Genomic DNA, 12,565 nt, shown 5'->3' with positions numbered 1-12,565 from the left:
AACCCCCGTTTGGTCCCCGTCAACAGCTGTTTTTCGTCACCTGGCTTGGCACCTAGTTCATTAATGGAAATGAACGTGGATTGATGTCAAAGCTCTTAACTGTGATGAATTCAGGAGGGCCCCTTTTGATCCAGACTTTGTTTCTGAAGTCTGCTTCTCCCCCCTTAGCGGTCAGTTCGCTTTTAGCAGTCTTGCTGTAATTACAGATATGAATGGGAGAGAGAGAGAGAAGGCGTCTACTAGGATTTTCTGGTGCTCCTGCTTAAGCAGCAGTGGTACTAAAACAATCTCTAGCTCCTCAAAGAGTCGCCCTGTCAACTTGCTGAAATGATGGAATGGTAGTTAGGTTATTAGAAGCAAAATTGGCACAAATTGAGAGAGAGAGGATGCTCTGGCAGCAACCACAAGCAGCCAGCGACTCAGTGGCTTAATCTCTGCCCTTGGGCTGCTCTCTATGATATAGATGACACCTTGTCAGTGAAGATGATGTGCTGGGTCACCCCTGAGTCCAGTGGGCTAAATTGGCCATGGAGGGAAGGACTGCTGCGGTGTAGAGACAGCAAGCCACATAATCTTTTTTTTTTTTTTTTTTCCTTTTTTTAAATGTATGTCATTATTTGGGTAATGACAGTAATTGTCAAGGGATCCCGTTCTCATTAGTGTCCCTTAGACACAGCTATCTCTGTACGCTCATGCTTTCAAGAAATAGTCCTAAGCTTTCGCAAGGATCGCTTTGCCTCCTCTTGGCAAGTTTCACGCATGGTTTCTCTTTTGCCTTGTTATTTCTTGGGTACAGCAGGAGGGGAAGACGGGGGAAGGAAGGAGCCGCTTCCTCTGAGAGCCATTGTATTGGCAAAGAGAAGTAACAAAAAAGCCGGCAGCTGTCGGCGACTAAGAGGTTTTAGTGCAGAGCAGTAATGTCCATTGGGTGAAGATGAAGGTTGGGAGAGGATGAGGGAATTCATCTTTAGCAGAGATCATTTGTGAGGGATCGAGGATATTTGGCTGGATTTTTTATTGACCCAACAAGCTCTGTGACAACTGAACTGCCAGGCAGGTGTGCTGTATGATTGTGTTCCTCAGTGGAGCCTTCAAGTGTATGCAGGGATCAGATCCATAGAATCTGTAAAATTGGCGGGTTTTTTCCATTGTTATCTCTCCGTTGTTTTATTCGCTTGTTGTCGTGGTTTAAGCCCAGCCAAAACCAACACACTTGTTCAGTTTGTCTGCATTAGCTGTAGTCCTATGGCTACTGCCAAAGCAGGGTGAGGATGCTACTGCATGTGCCATTGCTGTGACAGCACTCATGTGCTCCTCAAAACTCCAACAGTGAGAGTATGATTCCTCTTCCGAGGTGCTTGAGAGCCTTTGTTTGCACCGAAGTCAAAGGAGATGCAATTTAGAAAGGAGCCCAGCTGTGCTTGTAGAACTGAGCGCCCTCTCTGCGGACTGACCTTGCCTATCAACCCCTCAACGTGCTGGGAGCTCAGTGAAACCCCTGCCTTGTGGGAGAAAGGGATTACGAAGAAAACTCTAAGTTATGTTTGTTTTTTTCCTAAATCTGCAGGAGTTAGTGGCTTGTCAGAGCTGTCAGTGGATGGTAGAATTTAGCCGGGAGAAGTTTTAATGACTTGCCCAACTTAATTCAGGCAGCGAGTGACAAAATCTGTCCCCCAGAGCTTTGTATCACAGCGTACGGTGGCCTACGCCTGGAGTCAGGGCCTTTAACCATCTTTATCCAATAAAGCGTTTAGGAATATGATCAATGTAATTTGACTTCAGTTCCACTGAAGTAAAGAAAGGGTTTAAGTATTTTGTGGAATTAGGAGAGATCTTGGCCTGTGCCTAAACCTTTAGCTCAGAGCAGGAGCTTGATGCTAATGGGGTCATTGACCTGAGAAAACAGAAGTGTTCGGTCTTGTGGTTTCCTAAAAATTGGCTTGTTAGCAATGGAAATTGTGGTGCTCTTGGTGGTAAAGGTGGTTTGTGTAGAGGAAAAAGCAAAGGAATAAACTTATTTTTCTTTATTAAATATGACCTTTGATGTAATGTTGGGCTAAAGTAGCAATTGTGTATGGATTTCTTAAAGACGGGAACCAACAGAGAGAACAGATGAAGGGCAAAATTTAAAAATGAACTCAATTCGGTTTTTAATGTAAACACCGTAGAGAATAAATAAAGTGAAAAGCGAAGCCAATTTCTGAAAGAAAATAGTTGACCTAGTCCAGAGCAAAGCTGAGGGCTGAACAGCTAAGCTTCTACCTTTTCTTGTCTTTGCAGGTCCGAAATAACGTGTAAGCATTTCCTATTTTAAGCTATGGGTCAGGGATTCTTCAGCCTCCCTACGCGGGAGGTTGTTCAGCAGATTGGGTTTTACATAAAGGAATAGGAATCGGGAAGAAATCACAGAATGATTTTCTGGAGATGTAAGTGTCATGTGGGTGCCTACTGCTCCATGAAAGTCTTGAAAGTTCTTCCCATGGGCTTTCATTCAAGTGAGTCAGTCAGGATTTTTCTGTTTCTTGGAGATTCGGGGGGGGGGTGGTGATTCTTTAGTTGGTTATTCTTTAGTTGGTTGGTTTGGTTCCACTTAAGTGTTACGTATCTATGGAAAATGGAGTTTTTAAGGCTTGGAGAAATCGTGATTTCTCCAGGGGTTCTTGTGACCTGCAGGACATCTTCAAAATAAAGAGGATATTTGTGCATGAAACGCAATATAAAAGGTTGGACCGAATCTTTCAGTCTCGTACTCAGGCAAGACTCCCAGTAGAATCAATAGGAATTTTGTCTAATAAATGACTGTGATAAATCCTGTTGTCTGCTGATCCGTGTTGGAGACACTTCACAAGTGATGATTAAACTTCTTGTTGTTGGTTTTTAAAATGTGCCTTTAATATAACTTGCTCCTTCCTGCTGTAAGCAGGGAAAGTGCTAAAGTTAATATGGGCATATTAATGTGTTCAGGTGAATTATGCTTTCAAGGAGATGAAACACATGAAACTAAATAATTTGTCTTTGCACAGGTTATAGCTGTGAGACAGGGGAATTACACAGGGTTGGGCTTTTTTCTTGCCATTCTTAAATTTTATTTTTTATTTCACGTCTAAAATATGGTTTTCGTCTGGCGGTGCAGATTTTGAGCTTTTCCAAGTCCTCCTGTGGGTATTCTTTCCTGAACAATCATCAAACGGAGAAACTGTAATTAAAGCCAAGTTTTTTGAAAGTGGCAGGTGGCTCTGAAATGCCTGAATTCTGCGATGAGTAACTTTCAACATTGCAGAACACAGGCCATTTCCCCCCTTTCCCCGGTGGAAAGTTGGGAGGAATGCTCTAGAAGTCATGTCTCATTAGCGTTCTTTCTTGAAACCGATGCGTCCAAAAATTATCATCACGTATGCAGTTTCTAGCCAAGTAATTAGTTGAAATCACTGTCCTTAATTATCAATAATGACATGAGGGTGGGGTGTTTTTTTTGTATTTTTACTTTTGTTCACTATTTAAAATGATTTGTTTTCTTTATAAGTGTACAACTCTTACTAAACCATCGTATGTCATTTGTTTCACAGAGCAGGTTATTTTTTTTTTTGTTACTAAGTTCTTTTCCCCTGCAAAAGTGTGGGGTTGTTTCGAGCTTAGCTGTACATCTGGAGATCAGATAGGGTAACAATTTACAGGGCGTGAAAAAATTTCAAAAATTTGATGTCCCTTTTGCAGGAAGAAAAACTTTCTGAATTTTCCCAACAAAGTAGGCAATTTTGCCTCTGCCTTCTCCTTTTGAATTGTGCGGTTTTTTGGTTTTTTTTTTTAATGCCAGGGTGCAATAAATAATGTGCTTTAAACTGGAGCTCTCCAGACTGCTTTTCCTTTTTAAAGAGCATAGGCAACTAATCGGCAGCAACCAGCCGCATAGCTGGAGTGTTTTCCATTCTAGGCAATATCGTACTAATTTGATGCACACATGGATGCCTCACACAATCTGCAAATTCATCGCTGGCATCTTGCATTAGTCATCTGACAGATTGCCAAGTGTTTCATATTCCTTTCATGTGACTTTATTACAAAACACACACACACACACACGCACTGCCTTATTTCTGCCAGTAGCCAGTTTAGCGAGAACTCGCTGCAGTTCTGTTTACAACAGCCATGGAGAGAAATCTGCACTTATTTGCAACTATCTTCTGCTTTAACATGCAAAAGTCCCGGTTTGCCTTGTGCCGCTCTCTCCTTATATAATGACATTAAGCAGCAGCCTGCAGAGAAAACCAGACTCAATGAAAAATGTAATCGCATTGTTTTTTGTTCATAATACTTATGCTATTAATTAAATACTGATTTTTTTTTTTCCTGCCTTGTGCCAATTGACATCATCTTCTGCATCTAGTGCACATGAAAACTGCGTAGTCTCCTAACTTGCCTTTTCTTTTTCATCTCCCTTTCCACTTTCTAGTAACGGCACAGCTAACAAGATGAATGGAGCTTTGGATCATTCAGACCAACCAGACCCAGATGCCATTAAGATGTTTGTTGGACAGATTCCCCGTTCATGGTCGGAAAAGGAGTTAAAAGAACTTTTTGAGCCTTATGGAGCTGTCTACCAGATTAATGTTCTCCGAGACAGAAGTCAGAACCCTCCCCAAAGTAAAGGTACAGTGGTTGTGCTCTCTTTGCTTTCAGTTTGTTGGGTTTTTTTCCGATGATCTTGCTTGCCTTCAGGATTTCCGAAGAGGTTTGCGTCTGGGCTGTCTGTTTTGAAGCATACTGTGTTGAGCTATGCAGCAGTCCTAAGAGGAGAGGACTCCCGAATACCTATCGATTACTGTCTTCCTCCTCTTCTTAAATTGCAGTTTAAATGTCTGTTATCTGGAAGCGTGCATTCCGACTGTGCAAAAAATAACAAAAGATTGCTGTCCTTGTTTAAATTATTATTGCCAAGAGACGTGGAAACCTCAGCGGTCACTTTCCCAGGATTAGATCACGAAAAATAAAATTTTCTACTTCCTTTTGTTTCCTCTTTTTGCACCCCAGGTGGGAATAATTTTCAGGATACAGAAGGGGAGAAAGGATAGCGGTGGGCTCTTGCAACATCATTGCTCCAGAGGCAGTAAAAGTTAAAAAATAGAGTCGCCCTGACCTTTTTCCAAAATCTGATTTCTTTTCTGTGGTCATGTTAAAGGATTGATTTTTGGCACAGGGATTTTTCAAAAAGAAAGAGTTATTTTTCCTTCCTGCGTTTTTTTTTCATACATATGTTAAGTATTTGTCCTTAACTATATTGCTTTCTTTAAGTGTATATCTGTGCGCATTTAGGCATGTGAGAATTCTGTGTATTATAGCTATGTAAGTATACCATAGACTGAAAGTGCATATTTTGTTTCACAGAATGCATTTTTCTCCATAAATAGCTGCATACTTTCATTTACACTTTCAGTTCTTCAGGTTTGGAATACGAAAGTGTTGCTAGCATTACAAATAATTAGCGCAGCTCCAAGGCGTAACTGGATTTGCATGTGTGCTTGGCTGGAAGGTTACTAGATATTTATTCATTCTTACTGCCCTCCTGCCACTGCTTCTAAAAAACCTTTAAAGCGCGCGTGCTAGGGAGAATATCAGAGAATGATTTCGTGGGCTAGCAGTGAACTAACAGCGCAAAACGGCCCTCGCTTGAAATTTCCAGTTCGGTGAGAGGCGATTGCTGCGGCGTGAGGCGGGCAGCGCAACTTTGCACAACTTGTGCGAAGCGCTGCCGAGGCTCGGCGTTCCCTCCTCGCCCTGGTAGAGGGGCAGAAGGTCCCTCTCAGTGGCCTCCTCTTTGCTGCCCCGGTGCGAGCAGGCTCGTGCTGGCAGTGCTAGCGGTTCATTTTTGCGTGGCTTGCGTACATCGCTTCTAGTTAAAGAACTTGGTGCCGATGCCGGGGAGGGGGTGAATCTCACCGTACCCTGCTGCCCGTGCTTGATTGCTCTTTCCCTTCAGAAGCAGAAGGTGGTTTTGGTCGGAGCGTTTCCGTGTAGTTCTCTTCCCAGCTCCCGCCATTCCCCAGGAGTGATGGATTGCAGCACGTAGCCCCCCGCTACGTTAGCACAGAGCCCTCACCAAGTGTCCTTTTCTTGTAACGCTGGAGAGGAGACAGCATTAAGAGGTCGAGCAACTGGATTTACTGCAGTCCAGGCCGCTATGGATGAGCAAACTCCTACTTAGTTTAAACCACTAAAATGCTGAACTTTGAGACTCATCCATTTAGAAAGAGCTGATTCCCGCGCCACAGAAATGCCTTCCCACTAAGCAGTAAATGAAGTGAGAATGATATTGTGGTTAGACAGAAGAAAGCCATTGATTCCCGTTTCTGTAGTGTTTTCCATTGTACTGTACCTGTCTGTCAGGCAGCTGGAAGGCATAAGGATTAAGCACAGGTCATGCAAATCGTTGTAGACTAATTATGAAGGCTTGTAGTTCCCATAGTCAATACTCTTTTTGAAAGGTGGTTGGTGGGTTGGTTTGGTTTTTTTTTTTGCGTGGGCTCTTTTCAGCCATGCAGAGATGATGCTTTCATGTCACTTCAGGCATTATATGTTTTAATGAGTAAATGAAATTAATCCTCAAGAAAGACAGAATAACCTTCAGACTTCTGTTTCCCTCACGCAGCAGCAAGCTCCTCCGGTGGTCAGCTTTTCCTTTGGAAGCTTTGGAGGAGTGTATCTCCATGCTGGCTCTATCCTTCCTCCTGGCTGAGTCTGCCAGCAAGGTTGCTAGATACAGAAACCGCTTGAGTTCCTTGTGGCTATCTATCTCCTGACTAGCATTGATCTTTATTTTCTTAATCCAGTAAAGGATTCTGTGTGAGAGATTGCTAAGAATGTTAGAAACAAACAAACAAAAAAATTGCCCTGAAAAATGTCTGAGAGTCTTGTCGTCATGTTGCATGAGCAATACTTGGCCTGTGCCATTTAATTGGCATTTAATAACGAAGCTGAGTTTTGACTTTTTGTCCAGAGGTGTGGTCGAACTGCGCGCTCTCCTTCTGTGTAAACACCCGCACGAAGCAGTCATTTTTATTTTATTTGGGCTGGATGGATTGGGGTAATGGCAGGCATTTTCCTGCCTGCTGCCTCTCCGCATCACCTCCGGTTTTGCATCAAGGGGACCTTGTGGTCGGTTGGTTGACGCTGGAAAAAGTCCATTTTTCTTCGTTGCGTGGTCGTGGCTGTGTGTCGTGCAGAGCATTCACAGGCTGGTAGCACCCAGAATTTTTCTCTGCATATTCTGCAAGCCATGAATTGCAACGACAAAAATGCAAGTTAGTGTTACTACACCATGTGGGGGCGGCGGTTTGGTTTTGTTCTTTGAAGAAAGGTATTTTGATATTTGAAAGATCTCTCTCTTACCAGACAAGGGCTGTGTATCTCTGTTAGCTTGGCCAAAGGGGCTTCTCCAATTTGGGCACAATTTTTCTCTGATGAACTGTTTATGAAGCTGCAGTCTGAGTCTCTCCCAATTCTGTCAAAAATAACCATAGGCTGCTTCTCTCTCTCCTGCTGTTATTAAGACTGTCTTTCATACCCTCCAACGACAGACGGCCTAGTTCATGTCTTTCCTCCTTTTTTTGTGCTGCTTGTTGGCTCTGCAAAACTGGAGCTGGAGGAAGACAGGTAGAAAGCCAAGTTTTACTCAGTTTGGAAAACTAGAGGAAAGCCATCTTACTTCTGCAGATACACTGCTGCTAATGCAAATGTTGAAGCTTGGCTTTATTAATTGGGAACCGCAGGAATGGCTGCATTTCCATGGGTGATGGTTGGAATATCCTCTGTCCTCGTGCCTTCCAGAGTTTGCAGTTTTCCGTGTTTTTCTGGATGTGTGAAAGAGCTCAGCGAAGTAATTTAACTCTGTGTTTATCCCCTGTTGTTTTGTAAGGCTTTTTCCTCTTTCTGCAACAAGAGAAATCCGGGGGATTAGGTAAACTAAATAATAAAAAAAAAAAAACACCAAACCAACCGACCAAACAAAAAAGGCAGGAAATCCTGTAACGCTGAAATAAATGGCACTTTCAGCTTCTGGGGGCTAAGGGGATTCAAAGTCTAGGCAGATCAGCCCTCTCTGTTCCCAATCTGGCTTGCTCCCTTTATATAATTTATTCTGGGTGGATAGATGAGGGTTTTTTCAGAGTAGTTGTTAAAGAGAGCTTCTGTAATACCTCAAATACAACGAGCTCTGTGCGAAGGCGGTATCCACCGCCACGGAGATCTCTCTTCTTCCCCACTGTTCTCCTAAGCCGGAAAGATTTCCTTGGCTGCTCTTGTTTTGGAGCCCGAGCGCTGAAGCAAGCAGATGGCACAGGGCTACTTTTGCCTTTGGAAATGCAGCGGAAGAGCCTTGGGCCAGATCCACACCATCCTTTTGGTACCTTCCCCCTGTTTTTGGTAGCTGTTAATTCTCGTCGGGATCAAGGTGCCCCAAACCAGGTTTGTGAGCCTGAGCCTGTTTGTTCTGTTGTAGGAACGGCCTGGCGGAAAGCAGGGGAGAGGCACCCGTGTAACAGCCAACTCTGGGGTTCCTTGTAGCCTTTTCCAGACCCTGTATCAGATTAGAGGGAGGCTGCTGAGTGAACAAGGATGTGCTGTAGTTAAAGGCCAGTGTTTATTATTATCCTATTTAACATGGTAATTTAAGTCTACCGGGAAGCAAGCAGAGGAATCTGATAATGAGACATTCATCGGCTGCGTACAGGAGAGACCGGATGGGCAAGGCGTGTAGGAGGCAGAAGTTATGTGGCTTGTTCGGGTGCCATTGCGGCTACAGTTCAGCCCTTCAGAAATACCCGTGTGCAGGCAGGAGGAACAGTTCCTCCACCCTGTCGGGTCCCTGCTCACGTGTCTGTTATGATTTGAAGAACCCACAACAATTTACTGTCATTCAGACAATTATTCCATCCCCCAATGACCCCTCCCCGCCTGGGAAGAGGAATACTGAAAAACAAGGAAACCCGAGGGTTGTAATATAAACAGATTTAATGGGATCAAACTAAATAATTAACATTAATAATACTAAAGAACCAGTATTGATCCTGATATCAATATAAAATATACAAGGATTAGACTCAGCCCATTCTATCGTAGGAAGCTGTGCACTCCCAGCAGCAACAGCAGATGCAGGACACTGCGAGCGCTGCGGCTTCGGGAGGAAGGGAAGGGCTCAGGGGTCCAGCACTGGGGCAAGAAGGTCTCAGGATAGCAGCCATCAAGGGAGAGAAAGAACTCATCAGCAAACTTTCTAACGTATATTGCATGTGACGCTCATGGTATGAAATAATCCTGTTGGCCAGCCTGAGTCAAGTGCCCGGGTCTTGCTCCTCCTCATCCCCGCACCTGGTGAGCTCTAAAACACTGAGACCTTGAAACCATAGCTGGCCATAAAGTAAATATTTTCACAAATGAAGACGCTAGATTCTTCTAAAAGTACCGTTTTCCCAAGCATTAGAAGGGCCCTTACTGCAGAGCAACATTACTGAAAGCTAAATTAGTCCTGTGTCGCTCAAACCGGGAGAGTGCCCCATTTTCTGTGGGAGGAGAAAAGGGAACTCGGGCAGCCCTGCGCGGAACAGAGCTGTGGCGCTCCGCTTGTCACACAAACCCGTCCTGACTGTCCTAATCAGCCGCCAAGCCGTTAACCAACTGTTGCCTGCCTGCCCTTGCGTCACCGCTCAGCCGACGGCACGCTCCTGCTCCTCGAAGCGCTTTCAACGCGTTGTGGTTTGCAAAACCGGTTTAGATGCTCTTTAAAAGTTCCCTTCAGCCAGCGCTCCAGGAGTCAGGGTTTCTCTGCATGTTTTGACTTGAGATTTCTCTACACATTTTGACTTTGAATACTTTGCATTTTGGATGCTCTCACAGGTCCCACGGAACATTGTTTAGCTTTTGTGAAAAGAGGTTGTAGCGAGGTGGGGATCGGTCTCTTCCCCCAAGCAACAGGTGATCAGACAAGATGAAACGGCCTCAAGTTGCACCAGGGGGGGTTTAGACTGAAAGGGTTGTCAAGCATTGGAGCAGAATGTGCAGGGAAGCAGTGGAGTCACCATCCCTGGGGGTATTTAAAAGACGGGTAGACATAGTGCTTAGAGATATGCTTTAGTGATGGGTTTTGTCAGAGTTAGGTTGATGGTTGGACTCGATGATCTGAAAGGTCCCTTCCAACCTAGGCGATTCTGTGATCCTATGAGTTGCAGCAGGAGCACATACGCTGTTGAAACTGCAGGACTTGGGACCGCAGCCATTATGCATGTGTGATTTAAACTAAACTTTAGTGATCGTGGCTGAGAGATCTTCTGTAACAATCACAGACTTGAAATCTTTCATGCACTGAATGAAAAAGTGCCTTGCGTGTTGGTTTTATTGGCAGGTGCTTTGTGCACTATATGAAGTTTCACACAACAAAGACTGGCAAAAGCCAGATGTTGGCATTACACACAAGTACAACAAGGAGGGAGAACAAATGATAAGGGTGACTTTTTAACTTTCAGTTTTTGACTTTAGGATGTTTAAATTTAAGCCTTAAAGAACCTTAAGTCTATAATTTTACATGGGTTATAAGTAGCGTTACAAAATATGTTACAGATGTGAGCTGACTTTTATAAAAGGTAATTCTTATTCAACAAATCTGCTGGAGTTTTTCAAGAGGTTTCTCTGAAAGTGGACAGGTGTGAAATTGTGTATATAATCAAGCTGGATTTCCCAGGGGCTTTGCACACAGTGTCACACAGGAGACTAATACATACGGTTGCAGGTGAAGCAGAGAAGGGCCCATTTTCAAATGGAGAAAGGAGCCGGTTAGATGATCGAGGGCAGATTAGAGTGGGGAAAGGTTACGGGCCAGGGGAGGAGAGGGGATGATGACTGGAGAGCAACAGGGACTGTTATTGGAGATCAATACTTTTTCGCTCTCTATGTAAATGGCTTTGACAGAATGAACCACCAACTTGTTATCCAACTTTCTGGATCACGCAGAAGGGACTGGATGCGGGGTGAAGCCACCTGATACCCTGGAAAAAACAATCCAATACAAAGAGATTCAGCTGGGTAAAACGAGCCATGAGCAAGAAGAGTAAATTTGAGTTTTGAGTGAACACGTATGTTGGAAGAGTATATTTTTCAAAGATTCGAGAGCGGGAGAGGATTTGAAGAGTGCTCATATCATAAAAGGACTGACATGGTGTTTTGTATCCATGTGGTCAAAAAGGCACAGAAAATGCGAAGCTGTATAAATGGAAACATTGAATATAGCTTTCATGGAAATGCTGTACCACTTAAAGAAGGATTTTTTTTGATCATGTTTAAACTACAGTTACCAATATTTAGTACCATTCTATAGAAAAGGGCAGAGGTCCAGAGAAGAGCAGCATGATTTTGTATGAAGTCAGGAAGGGTTAAGCCATGGTAAAAGGTCTAAGAAGGTTAACTTGTAAAGGGCTTCAAGCATTGACTTACAAGAAAGCTAAAAGGGGAAAAGCTGAGGAAGAATACAGGACTCTACCTTGGTTTGGAAAGAAGAAGTTATAAGGGGATACGATTGAAGTTTCTGCAGAATGTTGAAGCGCATAGTGAAGGCAGCAATAGATAAGCTCTTTCAATTAATATTAAACCCAGGGACTGCACAGCATAGACTTAAGATTGAGAAACAGCGGGCCAATTGAAAATAAAAAAAAATGCAACTTTTAAAGTCAAACTTTCTTCCTCCACTACTCTCCAGAGCAGAGAACGGTATTCCAGAAGGAGCAGTAAGAAAAGTTCCAAAAGAAACTTTTTTCTTGCTTGCTTCCATTTACTATTTTGAAATAAATGTGTCCCAGTGCGGTTTCACCCCATAAGCAGGACGAGGTGCCAAGGCTGGGGTGGACGCAGCTGACAGTGGCTTATCTATGTCCAGCATGAAGAGGGTCTGAGATTTCTGATGACCCCTGATATTTTTGCATTGGTTTGAAGAGAGGGAGCAGATGAGGATAATGTCCCATTGCGCCCTTGACTGCAAACCTGTTGCCCACATAAATCAGTCTCACTGTATATTCCCATCGTTGACCGCGGCAAGAAAGTCAGTCCCTTTAATACCAAAAAGTATCACAGCAATCCCAACCCGGTCTGACAGTGCAGAAGTAGGGGTAGATATTGGTGAAGATACTGTCACGGGAGTCGGGGTTTGTGGTTGCAAACAGGAGGAGTAGAGGATGTTGGGGGGATTGGGTAGAGGGTGTTTTTCCATTGTGGTGTTTGAAGAGGGGAGATAGCACGTAAAACTTCCCTCAGCTTTGTTTCTGAAGTTCCTGTATACAGCACGTCAATGACTGGAGCTGTAGCAGAATCAAGCTTTTTGGTTTTAGGCATCTTTTTGCTCCACGTTTTTGCGGCATTTATGACAGTGGGGGCTTGGGCCAGAAGTGAAGACTCTGGGTGTTGCTGTAAGAAATTAATAAAAATAACACATCTCTAAGCGATTAAAGTAGATTGCTTTGGGGCTCGTTGGTTACAGTTTTGTGGCAGCTTAACTATGATCTACAGCTGTATATGAATTTTCAAAATTAAG

General features: G+C 43.7%; 1 protein-coding gene across 14 annotated transcripts in view; it reads left to right on the top strand.

Annotated features, from left to right (window-relative positions):
• CELF2 (CUGBP Elav-like family member 2) overlaps nucleotides 1-12,565 on the top strand; it is a 561,996-nt gene that overhangs the window by 423,926 nt on the left and 125,505 nt on the right. For 13 of the 14 annotated variants that reach the window (XM_063323650.1, XM_063323640.1, XM_063323637.1 and 10 more), the window contains one exon: nucleotides 4,451-4,647. In XM_063323650.1, coding sequence (XP_063179720.1) covers nucleotides 4,470-4,647 — 178 coding nt within the window. In that variant the 5' untranslated portion in view covers nucleotides 4,451-4,469. Of the gene's footprint in view, nucleotides 1-4,157; nucleotides 4,284-4,450; nucleotides 4,648-12,565 lie in introns of those variants that run through there. The other variant, XM_063323647.1, reaches the window with a different exon arrangement.

This window comes from Chroicocephalus ridibundus, chromosome 1, assembly GCF_963924245.1.
Source record: "Chroicocephalus ridibundus chromosome 1, bChrRid1.1, whole genome shotgun sequence".
In the NCBI taxonomy this organism is placed as follows: domain Eukaryota; kingdom Metazoa; phylum Chordata; class Aves; order Charadriiformes; family Laridae; genus Chroicocephalus; species Chroicocephalus ridibundus.
Note: the sequence above shows the minus strand (reverse complement) of the source record. Positions and strands in the feature narration are given on the sequence as shown.